The sequence below is a fragment of the Perca flavescens genome, chromosome 15 (assembly GCF_004354835.1).
Source record: "Perca flavescens isolate YP-PL-M2 chromosome 15, PFLA_1.0, whole genome shotgun sequence".
In the NCBI taxonomy this organism is placed as follows: Eukaryota; Metazoa; Chordata; class Actinopteri; order Perciformes; family Percidae; genus Perca; species Perca flavescens.
This window is the reverse complement of record NC_041345.1, coordinates 18,726,621-18,748,728: the sequence shown is the minus strand read 5'-3', so window position 1 is coordinate 18,748,728 and position 22,108 is coordinate 18,726,621. Positions and strand designations below refer to the sequence as shown.

The 22,108-nt window shown below is 41.1% G+C and overlaps 2 protein-coding genes across 2 annotated transcripts; both read left to right on the top strand.

Annotated features, from left to right (window-relative positions):
* The first annotated feature begins 563 nt into the window (after positions 1-563).
* On the top strand, positions 564-3,649 carry rpl19 (ribosomal protein L19). The gene is made up of 6 exons (XM_028600302.1): positions 564-568; positions 945-1,051; positions 1,943-2,065; positions 2,335-2,455; positions 2,869-2,979; positions 3,452-3,649. Exons 1-6 carry the CDS (start codon positions 564-566, stop codon positions 3,573-3,575), a joined length of 591 nt encoding a protein of 196 aa, XP_028456103.1. The 3' UTR covers positions 3,576-3,649.
* Positions 3,650-12,878: 9,229 nt separating this feature from the next.
* LOC114570105 (alpha-2,8-sialyltransferase 8F) lies at positions 12,879-21,793 on the top strand. Its single transcript, XM_028600331.1, has 7 exons — positions 12,879-13,530; positions 14,388-14,462; positions 14,576-14,650; positions 15,895-16,039; positions 19,716-19,828; positions 19,949-20,041; positions 20,119-21,793. The coding sequence occupies exons 1-7, from the start codon at positions 13,430-13,432 to the stop codon at positions 20,579-20,581; spliced, it is 1,065 nt and encodes a 354-aa protein (XP_028456132.1). The 5' UTR covers positions 12,879-13,429; the 3' UTR covers positions 20,582-21,793.
* Positions 21,794-22,108: the final 315 nt, after the last annotated feature.

Sequence of the window (22,108 nt, the reverse complement as noted above, 5' to 3'; positions counted from 1 at the left end):
TTTTTGACTTTCCTGAAGCTGCATAGACATCAGTGAATGAATGAATGGAAGTTTGTGAAGCCTTTATGTCTAGGATTACACATACAAACTGGTCATTAAACATTTTACATTATAATTTGAAATATTGGTAACCAGTGTACAAATAAATATTCCTATAAAAACGTACATTATCTTATTTAGTTTTGTGACTGGAGTCTGGTTTCGGTGGCGTTTTTGGTCTCAACACCGCCCTCTTGTGTTTAAACCATGAACCAAAAACCAAAAACAGCCTCACCCATAATGCATTGCAAAACACTGGTCAGTACCATTATTTTATGAGGAGGGGGATAAGGGATTTAAACCTTTAAAATAAACGCAAGATTGCCTTTACTGTGTCAATTTCAATCGGGTTAGTCTTTAAAGAAGCACACATATAAGCAATACGAAATGTGTATGGTATTAATAATGTCCGGTGTGGTCTGGGCTAACACAGAGCTGTTTCCTGTTCAGAGATGGATTCTCCTCTATAATGGTAGCTCCCAGTCCGTCTCTCAAGCCTTCCTTTTCCTGTTGAAGTAGCAGCCATGAGGTAGGGTCACTGTCGATGGCACAATAAAAGTCACCATTTAACTGTTAAAATACATATTCCTTAAACCAATTTCTCTTCAGAAAGACACATGAGTTTGTTATTTATCGTTATATAAAGTTATAACTTTCATTCCAATATCAGAAACCAATATTTTGTACGTGGCTTTGTGTAACACGATGTATCAGATGGGGAAGCCATGTTGTCAACCCGGCTGGCTAGCTAGCTGTGCGGCTTACGGCGATTTAGCTCCTGAAACTTTGCTACAACACTTAGGAAACGTGTCGGCTTCGTGGCATTACGTTATATACTCCCATAGAGGTGGAGGTTGATAGTTGAAATTGTTACGCGTTTGACCTGGGTTGTGTGTGTCCCGCAGCATGCTCAGGCTCCAGAAGAGGCTGGCCTCCAGCGTCCTGCGCTGCGGCAAGAAGAAGGTCTGGTTGGATCCCAACGAGACCAATGAGATCGCCAACGCCAACTCCCGTAAGTAGAGCAACACGTCCTCATTGAAGTTTTAGTTGGCAATATATCTTCACCGTCTACTAAGATAATGATGTGCCACCTCTAGGAGTTGTTTCAGAGTGTGAGGGTTGGTTTGGATAATCTAATCCAGCGTGTCACCAATACTGATGCTGAGAAACATGTTGCCTGCTAGGTTTTAATGTCTGCTCATCTAATCAAGTGATGTCAAGGGGAAAAAAACTATTAATGGCTATCTAAGCTGATAAAGGTATACTTACTTGAAGCTGGGGGTCTTATGAGAGGCATATTTGAAGCAACAGACATCAAGATGTATCCTGACAATGGTCATCCAAATATGCTGATCCCACATTCTCTATAATGAAACCAAATTTTGACTTTAATAGTTTTCCCCATGTCTGATAAAAGCTCATGTCTTTTAAACGACACACTCCCAGTTTATAATGGAAAGTCCTAAAGCCTCAGTTTTGCTCTAAAATGATAGTGATAGTAGGGGCGACCTCTAGCTCACAGAGTAAGAGTTTGCACCCCATGTAGGCTGAGTCCTTTGCAAAGGCCCGGGTTCGAATCCGACCTGCAGCCCTTTGCTGCGTGTTATCCCCTCTCTCTCCCCGCTTTCCTGTCTATCCACTGTCACTATCTAATAAAGGAATATTCTCTCCCCCCCATTTCCTATTGTGATATTAAATTTAGAGCTTGGAATTCATCGTTTTGCAATATTACAATGTCTTAACAGCTTCCTTAAATTGAAATGATACACTTTCTGAACTGCTACTTCAGTAATCCTGTCCACAACGCTGATTATTTATCAAGGTTTACTCGTGTGTGCATAATTTTTTTGCTGGTGGTAAATCAGTGCATCCCCGTGGCTTATTGGTTTTGTTCTGTCTTCAGGCCAGCAGATCCGTAAACTAGTAAAGGATGGTCTTATCATTCGTAAACCTGTTACGGTCCACTCCCGGGCCCGCTGCCGCAAGAACACGCTGGCACGTCGCAAGGGAAGACACATGGGAGTCGGTAAGTTCAAACCACCACGTTTGCGTTCTTTAAGGAAAGTTATTGACCTGTTGTTCAATTTTTAGATTTATTTGTTTAAAGCTATTTGTGTGTTACAGTGTAGGTGATGTTTATGAATGAGTAATCTAACAAATTGATCCACCACACAGTAATGTTGAAATGTATTTAATAACAAGTCTCTTAAAATTATTTTGTTAGACATCTTACTACCTGGATGATGAAGAATGTGGCCAGGGAAGTTGACATGCTTTGTTAATCCCTTTTCCCAGGTAAGAGAAAGGGTACTGCCAATGCTCGTATGCCAGAGAAGTTGTCCTGGATGCGCCGCATGAGGATCTTGCGTCGTCTGCTTCGTCGCTACAGGGAGTCCAAGAAGATCGACAGGCACATGTAGGTTCAGGACATCTTCACTGGTTGTTTCTGCTCTAATTGATGTGGCCAGTCTCTTGGCATGCATTGTTATGCACATTTTATTTATTTGATATTATTTTTCCAGGGTTTGAGATGGCTTTTTATACTCAAGCCTATGTTTATAATATAGCTGGTTTTCTGGTGAGGCTAATTGGCTACACAAACCTACATTTGTATACAATTTTTAATAATGGCTAATTTCTAGGTGTGACCGTGGGCTAATTTTACACTAACCAGGCCTCTTAAAGGTATTTGCAAATCATAAATTGAGCTCAGTGAAGCTTGTTGACAACGCTGGTATTGCACAATTTAAAGACCTGGTGCCTCTGAATTACAAGCAGGTAGTGTGTGTTATGGTATTGATTTAATGATATCCCCCTTCTGTCTCTCAGGTACCACAGCCTCTACCTGAGGGCCAAGGGTAACGTGTTCAAGAATAAGCGCATCCTTATGGAACACATTCACAAGCTGAAGGCAGACAAGGCTCGCAAGAAGCTCCTGTCGTAAGTCTCGAACCAACTAAGTTCTGTTTTGTTCAGGTTCACAGAAATGCAGTTTGAGCTGACTTTATCCTGAGAAAGTGTTGTAATTGGAGGCCTTCTTTTAGAGCCATAAGGTCCATAACATGAATGAGTAGTTTAGAGGAAGAGGTGAAAAGTATAATCGGTAATCACAATACTTGAATATTTACTTTTATATTTTTGCTGTGCACTATAAGGCCTTTGCACAATACTTAAGAGAAAACATTAGTTATCTACAGCTTTATGTTGTGCAGCAAATAGAAGTTGGACTTTGTCAGTTGGGTTTAGGGTTGAGATCCATTAAAAAATGTATCAACAGAACAATCGTAACCAGATGCATTTGAAACCTGCATTTACTTTTATGTAGGTTTTCTTTGGTTGATGTTTAAGTTTGTATTAAAAATTGAAGATGATGATGACACATTGTATGAACACTTGTCTGTCTGTTCTACAGTGATCAGGCCGAGGCTCGTCGCTCCAAGACAAAGGAGGCCCGCAAGCGCAGAGAGGAGCGTCTCCAGGCCAAGAAGGAGGAGATCATCAAGACCTTGTCCAAGGAGGAGGAGACCAAGAAGTAATCTGGTTCTGTCCATCCTGCCTGAAAACTGCCACCTGTCAAGTGCTGACAATAAAAGTGTACATAAAGACACAATGATCTTGTGTTTCTTTTCCTGGAGTAAAAACCTGATTAGCAATAATGTTGTAAAGAGCTGGAGGGCTAGGCTCTCTAGTGATCATTAGAAAACTAATGGCCAAACATTCTCCTTCTTAACCTCATTTTTCATTAATTAGACTATCTTTTGTTTGCTGTACAGTTTTACACCTGTAAAATAGGGCATTGAAAGGCATATCACTTAGCAATTTCATCATAAAAGATTATGATTGAGAAATGGTTTTAGAAAATTGACTACACATTCCATTTCACACATTTTCTGATAGTGGATCTGTCTTAAAAGGAGGGTAAACAAAACCTGTGCAACTTGAATTTAGGACATAATTAAATTCAATGTGAATACTGTCTTTGTATTACAGCCTCTGGCTACATGTTTAGTCTTGTTTGACCAAATACATTTTCTATCACATACAAAATTATCCTCAGACCTCTGATTTTAAGTCAGTTATGATTAATTTGATTTCTTGCTCTTTTGAGGAATGAAAATCCTGTCTGGACACTAATGACCTCCAGTGATTCATGTCTCCAAAGTCCAATGTTTTTACTGATGAAACAGATTAACTCCCCTGTTTCATTTTCTTAATTAAAATCTGTGAATTATTTGGAGATATACAAGACTCACTGTGTAAATAAAGTGTGTATTTTTAAAGGTTTGTGTCCATCTAGTGGTTGTAGCTGGTATGGAAAAGGTAAAGTTGTCTAAAGATGTTCTGCAACAGATAAAAGAACTTGCTGTTACAATGCAGCTGAACTTGCACTTTTGTCCACAAATCTCAGACTGAGCAGCAGGAAATGATGGTACTTCCCACTACCTGCGTTCTTGCAAAATATTCTGAGGTTTCTTGACATTTCCTGAAGCAAACAGAAAATGTGTATCTGAATCTGTATATTTGAATCATAATCAGCTTTTATGGCCAAGTAAGTGTAAACACATACAGGGAATTTAGCTCTTGCTTTTTGTTGCTCTCAAGGCACAAACAGTAATACATGAATACAAACAAGGACAACAAAGCTAAACAAGGTAAACTTAATTTTTTTTTTTTTACTTTGTTCAGCTTTATTGTTTGTACGGTACCAGTCAAAGGTTTGTACACACTTTCCCAATCACTTAAATGAGAAAGTGTGTCCAAATGTTGGTGACTGGTACTGTATGTATTTATTACACACAATAATCTATTGGAATGGAGGGTCTCTCATGTCCATTACAGCCATGGTTTGATGTGTAAATTATGCATGTGCCCCTCTAAGGCATTGTATGTGTGTCATATACTGAGTATATCTTTAGTGTGGTCTACATGTGTGTGCACAGTGTTAGTCCGTTGACATAATTTGTCAGTTAGGTGTTTTGGTTGCGTGAGTGCCTAATGAAACATGCAGGTTGGTAATAGTTCGACACGAGGGCACCAGGCCTGAGGCCTCATGTTAAGCAGCTCTGGAATGCACCGGGATCAGCTGTTCCTCAGCCACATGACCCCATTACTGCCCCCCCCTCAGGCCCACCTCTTCCACCACATCGCTCCGTGAAGCCATTTACCAGTCACAGCTATGGCAAGTGTGGTGGAAGGTAATGGCAATTTAAGGGCCCTCAGCTGGAGAAAGCCAACGAAATGATTCCATCAGGTGGCCCAGCAGTCCCAGAGCTCCTGGAACCAGAGGCATTTCAGCCAAGCCTCATCAGACGGGCTAATGAGAGAAAAATGCTGTAGAAATTGCACAGAAATGTCACATACTGTATAATGTCTAAAGATGTAAGGTTAAATCAGCTAGAGTTTTTAACTGGTTATAAAACTCAACTCAATTTAATATGATGCCTGTATATGACCTATATAAACAAACAATACCATCAGCGAGAAGACTGGCTAATTCTATACGCAGAATACTAAAAAAGTATATATTTTTACTTTTCCCAGGCAAAGTTTCGTAGTGAGTAGTACGTTAAAAGGAAGTGGGAGGAGATTTTTCATTAGATCATTTTATTTTTTATCTAAGCCTATATTTTGTGGTCTTGGCTGATACTGGATCAGGGTCAGCAAAGAGAAAAAAACTAAACAGGACATTGATAGAGCATGGGTGAAAACATGACTCAACCTTACGGTCATTCAATGACAGGATTTTAACCCAATCCTGAATTGGCCCTCTTCTATGTCATTTACAAAATACATTGTGATACGTTGTCTTACATCTTACATATATTCATTTAAGCCCACTATTATTACCTAAAGCAACACCCAAAGATATTTTATTTACATGACTACAGCAAATACTCACATGACATGTCATTTAGCTGACTCACATTTGAGAAGCTGAAGATATTTAGCATCTTTCGTTTATCAAAATAGTTGCTAATTAATTTTCAGCTTATTTATCGATTATTTGGCTAATCATATCAGCTCCAGGTGTATGTATCCATATTTCACTTGTTGTATTTTGTGGATCATTTTGCATGTTGTTTAAAAGGCCACATTATGCAGTATTATGTGTAGCTGATGTGTACCGGATGTGTAATAGGGCAGACAAATATGTAGGGCGGGCATGTATGTTTTTTAATAAGTAAAAAGTTTAGGTAAATGTGCATTGATTTACATGTGGGTTTTAATGCCATTGTAGTTCCTCATGGTACTGGGCTTTTGGTTCTTCCTAAGAGAGATGTATTTTGGTTGACCCCTCTTGTTTTGATTGTTTTGCCAGGCTTAATATGCACAACTGTCACCTTAGGATAATCTATTTACAGACTGTGAGTTATTTTTATCCCTCAGCCTCTCGCCAGCTCAAAAAAATATTACACACTTTGGATCCTCTTGCATCATCTGTTTTCACTAGTTGTGTACAAACAGTCACACTCATGCTGACAGAAAAGGAGCAAATAGGCTTACATGCTTTCCAAATTATTTGCAGATTTGCTGATTCATTCTTCTGAGTACAGCGGATAAAAAGTGTGTCTCACTTGAGTTCAGTGTGGTCTGCCCATGACAGGTCAACACTTTACATCACTGTGGTTTCTACCAGGTCTCGCAACCTGTTATCAAGTGTTACTTACAGGCAACAGGTCTGAGTCATACACCAAGTGGAAACAAATTCTGTTCTGAGGGCTTTGAGTAGGAGAAGTTAAACAGAGAGTTGGCAATGATAGGAAGTATCAGTAACCTTTTTTTCCCCCATTGTTATTTGCAGCAATTATTTTGTCCTTAAAAACAACTACCAACAAACACAAAGCCTGACAGGAAGCTTGCTGTGCTTCCAGGGGAACCCCATTGTTTAGGGTTGTTGAGCAGAGATGGAGGTGAGGCTTGTTCACATCCTCTCTTGTGGCCTACTTCATTGATTATCCTGTAACCTGTGCTACAGAAGATGCAGAGCAGCAGCCTCATCGCTGCTGAAACAGCGGGGGCGTATGTGCAAGGTGGAGGAGGGGGAGGACAGATTTATTGGGTGACAATGGGACCTTTGTCCTTCTGTCTGCCTTGTGATGATGTCACATGGGCTCTTTAGAGGAAGTACTGCGCTCCCCCTGTAGCTTCTTGCTCTTTCCCAATCTTCCGCCATTATCGCATGCCACCCACAGAAGCACGCTGCGTTGAGTCTTCTGGTAAAGATAGGCTGGGAAACACAAACAAACACACACACATCCACTTGTTCACAGTGGTGGAATGTAACTAAGTACATAAAAAAAAAGCTGTGACAAGGCCACATTAGCCGCTTTCCGACCAGAAAGATTTTTGCAGTTCCTAGAACATAACGTTACTAGAACCCTTTTTTTTCTGTGTTCCGACTGGACCAATTTGGGGTTTATTAAGTTCCTCTGGCCACAGTTCCTGTAACCCTTTCAGCTCCTACTACAGGGCAGGGTCTTTTCCCTTTTCCGCATACTGGTGGTTAGATGGCTGAGATTATAATAACAAAAGGTCAGTTCCTATGGCCACTTGGCCAGTGCGAATGCAAATGGGGGAGAGTAGTTAGTAGAACTGTTTAGAAGTGGACTGTTCCTTTAACTATGTTCCTGTAACTACTTGGTCAGAAAAAGGCTATAGAAAAAAAAAAAAAGCTGTGACAAGGCTACATTGATAAAAAAAAAAGCTGTGCAGCCCATGGATTAATCGTGATCTAGCTGTTCTGGTTCAGCTAAAACAGGGGTTCTCAACTTTTTGCAAGCTGGGCTCCCCCAAAGCTGGTTCATGGCAGTTGGGGCCCCCCCCCTCCAATTTCTTGGCAAAATGTCTGATAAACTAGCCTCAAATCATCCTCGATTTGTGCACGATTGCGGTATTTCGTTTTGAGTGCAGTCATTTCTGAGAATCCTGCCTCACACAAATATGCCGACGTGAAAGGGAGGAGAATCTTCAAGGTGACGTCACAGAGTTGAGAGTATTCCTGCATCAATGCTGCCCAGAATGACGAAAGAGGGCAGGAGGTCAGTGGCGTAACTAGCCAACACCGGACCCCTATGCATGATTATCAAGGCGGCCCCCCTACTACAGCACGTGATCACAGCGCAATGTCCACGAGTAGGCTACCATGAATAGGACAGGATAGGATCATAGAGACACAGCATATAAGAGATGAGATGTGTGACACACACACACACACACACACACACACACACACACACACACACACACACACACACGGTTTGATAAAGTACTTATTGGACTTTAACTTATCATTGCACTTACAATAACGAGCATAGTTGTCCTCAATTTAGGTCATATGCATTTTTTCCTGCATCCACCGTGTGTGTGATTGTGTGTGTGTGTGTGTGTGTGTGCCCGCGTCAGTCGCGGGGGAAATGGAGCAGCAGTCCCGCCGGCTGCAGAGAGCAGACAGTACTGAAACAGCAGCCGCTTCAGTGACTATATAATGAAAAATCGTTACAGCGTACATTGACGTTAAAATGTATACACGTTGGCAGTACAGTCTGAAATGTTTTGCGCGGTCTTTCGCTGTACGTTTTGTTGGTAAATGTGAGATGTTCGAGTCACACACACGATCATCTTCATTACAGAAACAAGGAAATTAATTTGACCCGTTCTCACTCCCGCTTGGTCAGTGGCTGTTCTCTCATTGCTGACATGTGCTCAGACGCTGACTGAAATAGAGAGAAGTCGTGTGAAGTGCATCAGTGATAAAGTCTGCGAGGCTGGGGAACATGTCGCAGTTCCCTCGACTAATGCGGCCATGCCAGAGGTCAAGTTTTTGTGTGAAGGCGTCCACTCTGTCTGCAAGGAGCTAAATCAGAGCAGTTCTCACTTTGTGGTGCCAATCCTAAAACATTTCGGAACATGGTAAATAAAAACTTAAGAAACAAACCCCGGTCCGTACCACTGTCTCTAAGAGTGGTTGATATAGTTGTTACTAATAAAAACTATATGGCTGAAGCATTCAATCACCACTTCATAAATTCTGTCTTTGTCTCAGAGTCTTTAAACTCTATTGCTACAGCCCCTGCAGCCCCTAGTGCTTGCAGCCCTTCAGCGCCTCCTCACAGTTTCACTGGGGGAGGTCCTGAAGGAATTGATGTTCTAGACCTCAATAAAACAGCTGGGTCAGATGATCTTCCCGCTTTTTTCATCAAAATTGCGACCCTGTCATTGCAGCTTCCCTAACAGCCCTCATTAATCTCTCCCTCCATACAGCCGGAATTCCACCTGCTTGGAAAGAAGTGGTTGTGCTTCCTCTGTTTAAGGGCGGTGATCAAGCTGACCTAAACAATTACAGGCCAATTTCCATCTTGCCTTGTGTGTCTAAGATTCTGGAAAAACTTGTCAATGAACTACTAACCAATCACCTAAATGTGAACGGTATCATCTCCGGGGCATAGTCTGGCTTTCGATCCGGCTGTGGTTGTGTTACGGCTACCACAAAAGTACTCAATGACATTACATCCGCATTAGATACCAAACAATACTGCGCTGCTATATTAATTGACGTTGCAAAGCTTTTGACTCCGTGGACCACAATACACTCATCCACAGACTTAGCAGCATTGGTGTCACTGATCACTCAGTAGTTTGGTTTTCCAATTATCTCTCTCCCCGGGTGCAATGTGTAAGATTTGAAAACCTTTTCTCCCATTCTCTCCCAGTCACCAGGGGTGTCCCCCAAGCCTCCATACGTGGCCCCGCACTTTTCTCAATTTACATTAACAACATTCCCCAGGCAGCTGGCAATTCACTCTTTCACTTATATGCTGATGATACAATTCTTTATACCACTGGTCCTTCTACTGATACTGTTCAAGCTACCCTGCAAGGTAGCTTTTCCCAACTACAGCAGTCTTTTTCCCAACTCAAACTCAATCTCAATACCTCCAAAACTTAAGTAATGTGTAATGTGTATCGAAACTCGACACTCTTTACCATTCCGCTATCAGGTTTGCCACACATGCCCCCTTCAATACACATCACTGCACCCTATATTCATCTGTCAACTGGCCCTCCCTTCACATTCGCAGTAAGATTCACTGGTTCACATTCATTTACAAGACCCTTCTTGGCCGATCACCTCCTTACTTAGGTCACCTGCTGCAACCAAAGCCTGTCACATACAACACCCGATCCTCACTTCATCTTCAATTAAGCATTCCCAAAACCAACTCTGCCTCTGGTCTTGCATCTTTTCAATCTGCTGCCGCTCGCGACTGGAATGCTTTGCAAAATTATCAAACTGGATAAACTAATTTCCATTTCATCCTTCAAAACTATCATATCATCTTTGTTCACGGACATATGCAGTTGCTTAGGGAAGCATAATAATTTTCCCAGCTAAATATTTGAATGGTTTCCTCCCTCTCTTACTCACCTATATACCTGTGCACTTATCTCATTATAAGTGTTTATTGTTTTCTGTGTAGTATTTCAAAGTGCAGCTGAAATGATTAGCTGATTAAAGAATTAGTTGATTGACAGAACTGTTTTGATCATTTCCAGTTTCTATAGTGTCAGGATTTTTCTGAGTTGAGTACATTTTCCTGATGATACTTACATACTTTTACTTAAGTAACATTTTCAAAGCAGGACTTTTACTTGTAACAGAGTATTTTACATTGTGGTATTAGTACTTTTACTTGAGTAAACGATCTGAATACTTTTTCCACCACTGCTTGACCAGAACTATACATGTTACTTTGTAAACCTCTAGTAATGCAGAAATACAGAATTCAAAACTTGCAACTTCACATACTTTAACCATTTATGATGGAGCATACAGACATAGTCTGCCAATCTGTGGTGCATATAAGCACATGCAGATTTTTTTTATTTTCTGTATATATAGAAACTTCTGAATAACAGATTAATCACCAAAAGTTAGCTCCTAATTACATAACCATCCATCATTGAGATAATAATTCCAGCATGATTCATCCATGCTGAGTAAAAGAGACCGTAGGCTTCCTACAGGCACACAAGAGCTGCACAACGTTGAGAAGTCTCCTGTGTTATAAGATTATGAATGTCAGCTTGAAAAATCACTTCTTTGGCTTTAATGTGGTTAAATAGCTTATGGAGTCTTTGAGTGGAAATTGCATTGTCTGTATTAAGCTAATGACTGACTGCTGTGCGTGGGAGGCAGCAGGATGGCCTGTGATGAGAGGAAACCAGATGAGAGGTCTGGATATTTGATTGTACAGACTACCAGAGAAGCAAGGTGTTGCTGTACCTCTTCTATGATGCCCTACAATTATTCTGGGGCAGTGGCTCCCTTTTTCTTGTCTGCAGTCTTGTTATTATCCTGGAGCTTCAATTTCTCCCACATTTCTCTCCCCATTCCTGCTCGTGTCTCATGATACATTTCTCCAAGAGGCCTCCCTATCAGGGGTGAGTTTATTTCTTACCTAATACATCCAGTAAAGTGCTGGTGTGTCTTTTGTTTCCAACCCCCCGAAAGAGATTCTTTCAGAACTAGAGAAGATGTGTGCATGGACTGAAAGATTGAGTTTGAGATGAAACATTTAGTCATCCTTGACGTAAGAATATTTGAAAAATCCAGATTGTACATTCATCTAGGACAGCCATTTCGGAGTTTCTGCATACTGTGATGAGCAACACCTGCACAATCAAACACGTAACACATTCAACATGAGAGGCCCAGCTGGCCCACCCACTGGAGTCACCAGATCCACTCACCAGTCAAGGAACCATTACATGAATTTGAGGTAAAAAGCATGTGAAGTGTCTTCCGGTACTATTAGCCAGATTGTATTAGTTGCACAACCTTGTTGTTAATTTTGTCCGTGTGGTCACAGCAAAGCAGCCACATACAACCTCCACGTGTTTTCTGCAAACCCTGACGACGGCCAAAATAAAAACTTTCCAAGAGCTCTTTTGTTTTGGATTTCGGGGGGTTGGGGGGGCTAGGGTTGCTGTGGCACAGCTCAGCTTACTCAGCATGGAGTTACTAGGTGTTATTGCTTTATTGCAAGGAGCTCGGTTTGGATTTTTCCACTGAGAACTCAAATCAGGAGGGATATATGCAGGATAACTGGGTTTGGTCATCTGTTTGTGGGGGTTTACTGTTAAATGCATCCCATATGCTTAATGTATTTCCCAAAATCCAACTTGAGCTTTACCTCTTAGATTCTATTTCCCTTCCATTACACAGGTTTCAAAGCAGAGCTCCCGAATAAAAGCCAAACAACGGATGAGTTATGGCTCCTCTTCTGGGCATCAGCTCCCCACCTCTCTCTGCTTTTTTTTTCTCTGTCTGACTTCTCCCGATTCTCTGCTTCTCTCATTTCCGCCAGCTGTTACGATAGTTAGTTACCCTGTTGATACAGCTAGCAGTGCTGCCATATTAGAAGCATGTTCCCATCTCAGCTGAGAGGAGACTTCTCTGCCTTGGCCCCCAACCTCTCAAACGAAAACTTTTTTGGCAAGAGCATATGAGTCAATACATCTGGCAACATTTGACATTGGAATAGAAAGCTTGTGTGTGTAGGTAAGAGTTTTGGGGGTATTAAGAGTCACTCTGATTGGATGGGAAGCCTCTGCCTCTCGCCTGTTTTGCCCCTCATTGGTTTTGAACGTGTTTCCTGTCACACACACACTAGTCAAGAGGTAAACTGTGGGCTAATTCAGAACTGGGCACTCATGTTACTGCCTCCTTTTTGTGCAAAGGGGAGAGGGGCTTAAGGGGTGTGGGCGGAGGATGGCTGGTGGAGGGAGGGGAAAGCAGAGAGGGAAGGCTGGGGCTCTAGGGTGGGGGCGGAGAACACAAGGAGCTTTGGGACAACAGGGGAAAGTAGGATTGTGAGTTTGTCTGTGTGAACACATGAAAAAAGTGGAAAGAAGATAGGTGGATCAAAGAGACATGGCAAGGATTGAAGTAGGATGTGGAGCAACAAAAGATCGGCTTTGTCACAGCTGACTTGGACACAAACGGGAAGAGAGGAACAACCAAGTAGAGGTGCAAAGAAGACCAAAGACTTGCCTGAACAAGACGGGCTAATACCTTAGGTGGCATGCTCTCATTCACCCAAGGAGAGAGAGAAACACTGAGTCAAACCAGACAGAGAGAGAGACAGACATACAGGAAGAGCGAGGGGGAGGAGTAGGAGGACGGAGTGAAGTAACAGAAAACATAAGAAGGCAAAAGATTAACACTCTTGAGAGAGTGTGTGTGAGGTTGAGCAAGGGAGAACGAGCCAAAGAAGGGGGGGGGGTGACAGAAAGTAGAAAATGGGTGAGTGTTGTTGAGCCAGCTAAAGCAGAGAGGAAGACAGAAAGTGAGGGGCCTAGCGGGTGAAGTTAGCAGGAAGGGAGAGGTATGAGGGGACAGCTCTTGAAGACATTCTTCTCTTTGGTGATCACTCTCTTCTGTTTGGGGAGCCTGCTGACCACTTTCATTTGGTACATGGTCGACAACAAGTAAGTGTGTCACTTCCTTTGCCAAACACCTATAGAATACACACACACGTTTTTTGTATGATGGAGGGCAGAAAGAGAAGCATTTTAGTTTTTCGGCACACATTGTCAGTTTTTCGACTCAGGTCATCCTCTTTGCCAAAAGACACGAAGCTGTGAAAGGTGTAGTTAGGGTGAAATGACTAGTGTTGAAAAAAAGAGGCTGATTTTGCTTTTTTTGCCCAGGTATGTGTGAATACAACTCATAAGGCACCTTGTGTATCTGTGCTGCAATTTCATCATTCCTCTCACAATACTCAGCGATCTTATAGTTAAATTACTAGCAGAGACATTTTGAAAGATCATTTAGAATTGGTAATTTTTTTAACGGGAAATAACCAACAAGTGTATTTTTGATGTTATGATGTTGATTATTCCCAATGCAAGTTTCTTTTAAACAGCAATGGCAGAAACCCATACACTTAAAAAGAGTAATTGAAAGTGGCATATGAGAGGCAACCACACCAATATCCACCTGAAATGAAACTGAAGGTTTGTAAGCTGGTTGTTCATTTATGGCGTATGAAGCTGACAGATTTGCCACTGCTCTTCCCCATGTCAGCGGGAGAACTCTGAATGCAGACCTTGGTATGATTACTCTATTTGCTTTAGTGTTTATTGAAGTTAGAAATCCATGCATACAGCAATTGATTGCATAGAAGCATTCACTGGTTAGATCTCCTTTTGAAAATCTAAAGGGTGCCGGTAATGAATATGTGCATGGAACCAAACAATACACCAGTTAGAACATGATTTTCAGTTTTATCTCTAGCAACAGCTTTTTACTCTCCTGTCCTGATTATCTTGTGTTCGCTCCACAGTAATGTTGAACCTCAGAGGCTGCCTCCTCAAAAGAAAAGTGCCCCCCAGCCCTTTGAACTTTGTAAAGGCTGCAGGTAAGAGCGAACACCGTCACTGACCTTTTTGTTTATACCTTCATCATATCAAGACATTTCAGAGATTCAGCTACAGGGATTACACACTTAACGTGTGTGTGTGTGTGTCACAGGGAGGTCATCAACAAAGTAATAGAGCGTTACTCCAAACCCTGGAAGAAGCAAGAGGACAATTACCAAAAGTTCAGGTAAAAAAGACGACATCCTCTCAAACCTTTTTTTTTTATTCTGAACTTTTAGAAAAATAAAACAAAAACAAACAAAAACCAACACACAGATACATTGCATCACCAGCGTCCATAGCTGCAAAATCACGGTCCTGGTATGTACAATGAGTATGATTTAAAAGGTAATTTAAATAAACTGTACATGAAGCCACATTCAAGATGGGCAAATAAATAAAAAAAAACTACTTTGTTTTCTGATATAATAAAAAATCTTCTCAAAATAAAGACACAATATCATCTCATCACAATATCACTTCTTAAAAGAAGGAGGGGGAGGCAGATTTCCATTCTCTCAAAATAACCTTTTTAGTTGTAACTATACAAAACATTAAAGCCTGCTAAGGGTCTTTTGGCAGTTTTAAGGAGCTTTTAGAACAACCCAAAGTAGTACACAGTCTGGGTGGATTTGTTTCCCAAATAAGACATTTCCTCTTTAAGTGCTTGAAAATATAAGTCTGGGGCCCTTCACCTGTTTTACATTTGTCACAAATAGCTGGTCTATGAAACAGGAAAGCAATGTATTATCGAAGAAGAACTAAAGACACGGAAGGAGAAGTGGAAATAGAAATGTGGAAGCAAGAGAACTTAACGGCAAATGTTAACCACATGGTCTAAATATAACGTGTCTTGATGTCATGCGAGTTATGGTAATACAGAGGGACTTCACCTGGGTCTTTTGATGGAAATAAATATCCTTATATGAACCAGGCAGTGGTGGCCTAAAGGTTAGAGACGCAAGCTTGTGACTGGGAGGTCGTTGGTTCAAAAGAGATACAAATTTGGGTGGGGAGAGTGAAAGAGTGGCGCTTGTCCCTCCCTCATTACCTCAGCAGTGGTAATGAGGGAGGGACAAGACACTTAACCTCCAAGTGCTTAAAAAAAACAACTAATAAACTGGTTATCTATAACCTGAACAAACTATTAAATTAACTCTAATTTAACAAATTTTGCAAATGACACTTTGTGTTTAACAACACTCCTATTTATGTTGTATGTTATTATCTTGTAAGAGAGAAATCTATATAAACAACATGGATGCAGTGTGCAGATTTGATGTGAATTGGGTGTGCAAATGAAGGTAACTATAAAAGATATGTACAAAGAGATACATATTGCACTTTGCCAAAGTTGCAGAGACTTTTGAGTTCAGAGGAACCTCAGCAGCCTCCCAGTCCACCGATAACAAAGTCCTTGTGGTTCCCTAGATCTCAGCTGAGCAGCAAGTGCCATGGTTTTGACAAGGCCATCATTACCCAGGCCAACACTCCAGTTGGATCAAAGCTTGTGTATGACGGAGAAAAGAAGAGGACCCTCCAGGTCACCCCAGAGATTTTCAGTACTTTTGCAAAGGTATGTTGTTTCTCATTCATTAATGTTAACACATCTGCTGCTTGTTTGATGTCATGATTGCTCCTCAAATGTTTAACCACAGAGATTATTTCAATGCTTTGCTCTAGCATGTTCTGCCAAAGGTCATATGTCTACTCACATGTTGGCTCTTTGACACACATGGCTACACATAACAGCAGGGTTTTATTTTTGGTGAGAGGCTCACAAACTCACACTAGACTTTTCCTAAGCTGGTATCAGCCTGTACTGCTGAGCTATGCACACATTTTACTGTTAGCCCTGACCAGTAAACATATTGTAGTTTAAGCATGCATCAAACTGAAAGTAAAGGCAGTGTCTGTACATGTGAATGAGCAATCAGATTTTAAGAGTTTTTCAAACAGAATAGAAAGAATCCAAAATACGACTTATTATACCTGTGAAATAATGGTTTGCCATGTTCACATCTCACTTTAGTGTGTGAAAATGCTAACATTTTGGAATTAGCACTAAACACAAAGTACACACTGAGGTTGATGGGAATGTCATTAGGCATTTCACTTAAAGGTCCAGTGTGTAATGTGTTTAGTTGTTCATTATCAAAATATGTGTTGCCCGTCCACAAACTTGTCCTTTTTCATGAATATTTACCACCACCATCAATTCCAAGTATTCCTTTTGGCTTGAAGCCGGTAAGGGACATAGAGGACATACTGCTCTGCCTTTCGCATTTTTGCTGTCACATAATAAACTCACAGGTGCTGCTAATGCTGCTAATGGGTATCATAGCTTCACGGCCCGGGCAAGTTTGAAGAAGGAAACATAGTGGACCACACATATTCAAAATCCAAATTTTTCTGTTTTCTTTCAAACAGGAGTTCGCCCAGAAAAAGAAAAAGCATATTCAAAAGAGCAAGAGACCAGCTTTTTCAAGCGTGAAGGCTACTGTAGCTGTAATACGTAATTTGAACTGCGTGGTGCGAGAGAGTTGATTGCGATATATATGATCTCAATGCTAAATGGGAGAAATTCCTACACATTGGACCTTTAATTTCTTGTCAATATACTGCATAACTATGTAAGTATGTGGTACTTATAACTCTGTCATGGTAGGTAAGCAGTGTTGCCACAGTTACTTTGAAAAAGTAACTTAGTTACTTTACAGATTACTTGATTTTAAAAGTAGTTTAGTTACTTTACAGATTACTTGATTTTAAAAGTAACGAAGTTAGATTACAAGTTACTTTATTAGTTACATGCAGCAGCTGCCGACAACACCCCCACAGCCTCAACATAAAAATGACAACCGGTTACTGTGAGGCAGCTCAGCGTTGCCAGTAGTAGGATCTCGTTTATTACGGCACGAAAGAGAGCGAGTCAGCCGTGTTTAAGGGCAGCATTTCCGCTACAACATAGGCCTACTGCCCGACCAACTTCTTCAACTCTCCCCCACTTACTGGTTTTGCACCGAAGTCCAGCTTTTGTTGTTTGGGTGGTGGAGGACCTCCTGCTCTCTGCTTCGCTCCACCTGCTCTGTAAGTTTGACTGCAGCGCTGCGACTCCAAATGGTTCTTCAAATTTGACGCAGTGTTTTTGTAGCTAGATAGCACTTTGTCGCCACCAGCACAGAGTGTACAACAAACCTTAATATTGCCGTCTTTAGTTGACACAAACTCTAAATAATGACTGCATTTCCAGCTAGAAAACGCGCATCTCTCTCCTCCCTCCACTGTTGTTTACGTTTGTGTCGCTGCGTGGTACACGTGAACTGTCCTCATGCTGAAAACGTGACTTAGAGGAATAGTTCAGGAATTTATTGATAAAACAAATCTATGTAATGTATGTAATCTTACAGGCATAGGTAGAAAGAAAGGATTCAGTTGCAGGGTGCATTGTTCAGAGTGTGGAAAGCAATGGGGGTCCACGGCTGGTACTGGGAGCTGCGAGCAACATTGACAATCTGGCAAGTGAATAAGAGAGTCATGGCAATGAAGAAGTGACAATGTGGCTGAAGGGAGGGGCAAAGGCCCTGTTCAGATCTGGCATTAACATGCCTTTTGGGTGGTTCAATCACAAGTGGACAGCTCTAATTATAGGTGTGAATGCACCCAAGACGTATTGAAGACGCATTAAGATCTGATCACTCAGACAGGCCACATTCTTTCAGCAGTTTGTACACAAATGTGTCCTGTGTACTGAAGTACCACCTACTCAACGTTCTCTATGTAGGCGGAAGTATATGGTTCAAATCGCGTAAGCTGGCTTTGTCCACAAAGTGCATCAAACACCTAAATGATTTGATTTGCCTGGAACACGCCAAGGAATAGACCCAGTCTGTATTGTTTTTCATTTCTGCTTCTTCTTCTTTTAATTTCCGACAGACTAGGCACAGGAAGTTCATTGCTGCCTCCCGCCGGTTAAAAACAACAGTGCATTTGTAGTAGTCACTCAAAACACATGTGGAGGTGCATTCTAATGCCAGGTGTGTACAATCTTAGAGCCCTTCCCTTGTGATCGGATCACCCAAGACGCATGTTAATGCCAGGTCTGAACAGGGCCAGAGCAGGGGTTGATGCATAGACTTTATGTGAATCCAAAAAATCTTGATCGCCCCGTGTTGACTGGCTGCATTATACGTATTACCGGTAATATGCAATATGTCATCCAAGGGAAGGTCTCATCACCACGCCCCTTTCTGGAGGAAAACAATCCTGCATTCCTCATAGACAACAACAGCGTAAACGACAGAGGAAATGTAAATCTCTCCAAACTTTTACTTTAAACAAACCGTTTTAAATCAATCACCAAATGGCTGGCATAAACTGTCATAACATCTCTGTATACCACCCAGTTTCACTGATATGCATAGTGCAGTGTGCAGTCAGGAAAAAGATGAATAGTTGTCTCCATATTTGCCAACAGTCAAAACATTATTTAGAATTTTAGGCTATATTTATATTTTTTTAAATCTCAAAAGATTATAGAAAATCCAAGACTCTAAGACACTCAACCAAAGAAGAAAGGAACATTAATTTTGTACATCAGCAAACATGCAAACACATGTAGCCTACTGCAGGGGATTTCCCCCAGTGAGGAAAAATTAGCAAATAATATCCGGCAATAGATTAGATTTTCCTCCATATATATATATATATATATACACACACTCACCTAAAGGATTATTAGGAACACCTGTTAAATTTCACGCTAATTAAATTATCTAATCAACCAATCACATGGCAACTGCTTCAATGCATTTAGGGTGGTGGTCCAGGTCTAGACAATCTCCTGAACTCCAAACTGAATGTCAGAATGGGAAAGAAAGGTGATTTAAGCAACTTTTAGCGTGGCATGGTTGTTGGTGCCAGACGGGCTAACAGAATAAGAACATGGATCCGTCATGCCTTGTTACCACTGGGCAGGCTGGTGGTGGACTTGGTGTAATGGTGTGGGGGATCCCTTTCACCTTCAGAACTGCCTTAATTCTTTGTGTCATTGATTCAACAAGGTGCTGGAAGCATTCTTTATAAATGTTGGCCCATATTGATAAGATAGGGTCAAACACAGTATTAGTATGGTGTTTCTAATAATCCTTTAAGTGAGTGTAGATATATATATATATATATATATATATATATATATATTAATGAGTATAAATGTTATTTTGTAATACATTTTCCATTGGTGTTGATTCCAGGAGCATCCGTTCCCAAATAAAACATGGGACACGTGTGCTGTTGTTGGGAACGGAGGGATCCTGACCAACAGCAGCTGTGGAAAGATGATTGATTCCGCTCAATTTGTTATCAGGTGAGAAAGGTGTCCAATGTACTGGAATAAAAATGCTGGTGACAATCTTAATCAATAGAATTAAACTAATCTCTGTTAAAATTCCAAACAATCTCTATGTTGTCTTTGTTGTTTTTTCAGGTGCAACCTACCTCCTTTGGAAAAAAGCTATGAGAAACATGTGGGCATCAAGACAGACCTTGTGACAGCAAACCCAAGCATCTTCATAGAGAAGTGAGCAAGATGATGAATCTCTGCATCTTAAAATGTTCCTTTTGTTTTGTTTCTTCACATCTGCTGTTTATTTTCAGGTATGGGGCTCTAATGGGACGTCGTCGTCCATTCGTGGAGAGTCTGCGTAGCTACGGCAACTCCTTGCTGCTCCTTCCCGCCTTCTCCTACGGCCACAACACTCCTTTGTGCATGCGGGCCGTCTACAGCATTGAGGACTTTGAAAGCCCCACCAGGCCCATCTTTTTTAACCCTGAGTACCTCCAGAGTCTGGCCCTCTTCTGGCGCTCCCAAGGCCTACGAGCAGTACGGCTCAGCACCGGCATAATCATGGCCAGCCTGGCGCTGGAACACTGTGCCAACGTGCATCTGTACGGGTTCTGGCCCTTCAGTAATCACCCAGATGGACTCTATGCCCTGACTAACCACTACTACGATGACAGACAAACTAAAACAAAATTCCACGCCATGCCGGCTGAGTTTGACCTCTTGTTGCGGCTGCACAGTCAGGGGGTGCTCAGGCTTCACCTGGGAGATTGTTAACCAGCTGAAAAGTAGTTCCCAGACCCAGGGGCATCTGACAGCATAGAAGCAAAGTGCCTTGTTTGTAGCCCAGTCGCTCGTGAAGTCCTTCATATACTTTTGAATGAATGGACAGATACACTTTGGCTGATGACACAGATTAAATGTGTCCAAGCAAGGTGAACGTTTGGACTTGGATTGAATGCTGAGTTGGCCCATCAGCAGCCAAGACATTTGCACTGAAATCAAGATGCAACAATCATAAGGCTTACAGTGTATCTAAAATTTTATTTATTTTGTTTCAGCTGGAGCCTGGATGCAGATATTTTGATTTCTAAGGGAATCCTTTGTACAAGTCGAAAATATAGTACCTTGTTTTGGATCAAACTGAATGTATTTTGAAGAAAATCAAATACCTCCTTTACATGAACATTGTCTGGCTAAACACTTTAACGTTTAATGAAAACTGCCACACTCTGAATGTAAAGAATCTTTTGATATTTGTTGGCAACTCTCATGTGGAAATGTATGATCAGACAATTGTTATAAAAAGACACGAGGTAAGCCTCAGATCTCAGAGTGCCTGCAGGTGTTGTGTCCCAGTAGCCTCAACTACAAATCATCATTGCTTCCCTCTGCTGGTTGTGGTCAACAGATGACCCTATTAAGTAAAACTCGGAGCCAGGGACTAAACAGAGACACCACAGAAAGAAACAAGAATAATAACTCTACTAAACACGGGAGGTCCCTCCTCACAAAGGTTGCTATGGTGAATCTGTGTTACAATGTGCTACCCCTCGTCACCACAGTGACCAGAGGTGGATATGTACTATAAGTGGAAACATTTACATATTGGTACAATGTTAGGTTGGAAACAAGTACTTTTTAAGTTGATGTAAATGCTAAATCAATGACTGACTCCAATGTAAGGTGATGTAAGGATTGTGAATTAAGCACTTTGATTGAAAATTGTAACCTTTGGGTAAGAAGTAACAGTTGCATCAAGACTTGTACAACTGGGAGTAATGCCTTACATGCTGATACTTATAAAGTCTTAACCGTAATTTTTTTGTCATCCAGAACAATAATGTACAAGCTGTAGATGACCAAACTTGAGAAATCTTTGTGAGCCAGTTTTAGAATCATGTGATTTTGTTTTTGTTTAGTGAACAGCATGAGGTAAGAGGGACAATGAAGGTAAAGTGAATCAGTGAATAAATATTTAACACAAACCATTTTTTTGTATGTAATGAGTGGCTGAAGTGGAATTCAAAAGCTTTATCCCAGATGTCTCAGCTTGCATGATTTAGTGTCTTTGAGCCATTAGGTGTCCCAAAACCAGCCAAGATTTGTTCGTTATCCATTTATGCTTCAATTTGTTGGCAAAAGGTTAAATGGTAAGGATCATAAGTACTGGTAGCAGATTAATACATAATAAAAATTATCATTAGTTGCAGTCCAATGCAAAATAGTTATAAAAAAACCCACCTCAACCAGCTACAACAGTAAAAACCTGCTTTTACATTAATGCATTAGTAATAATAAACC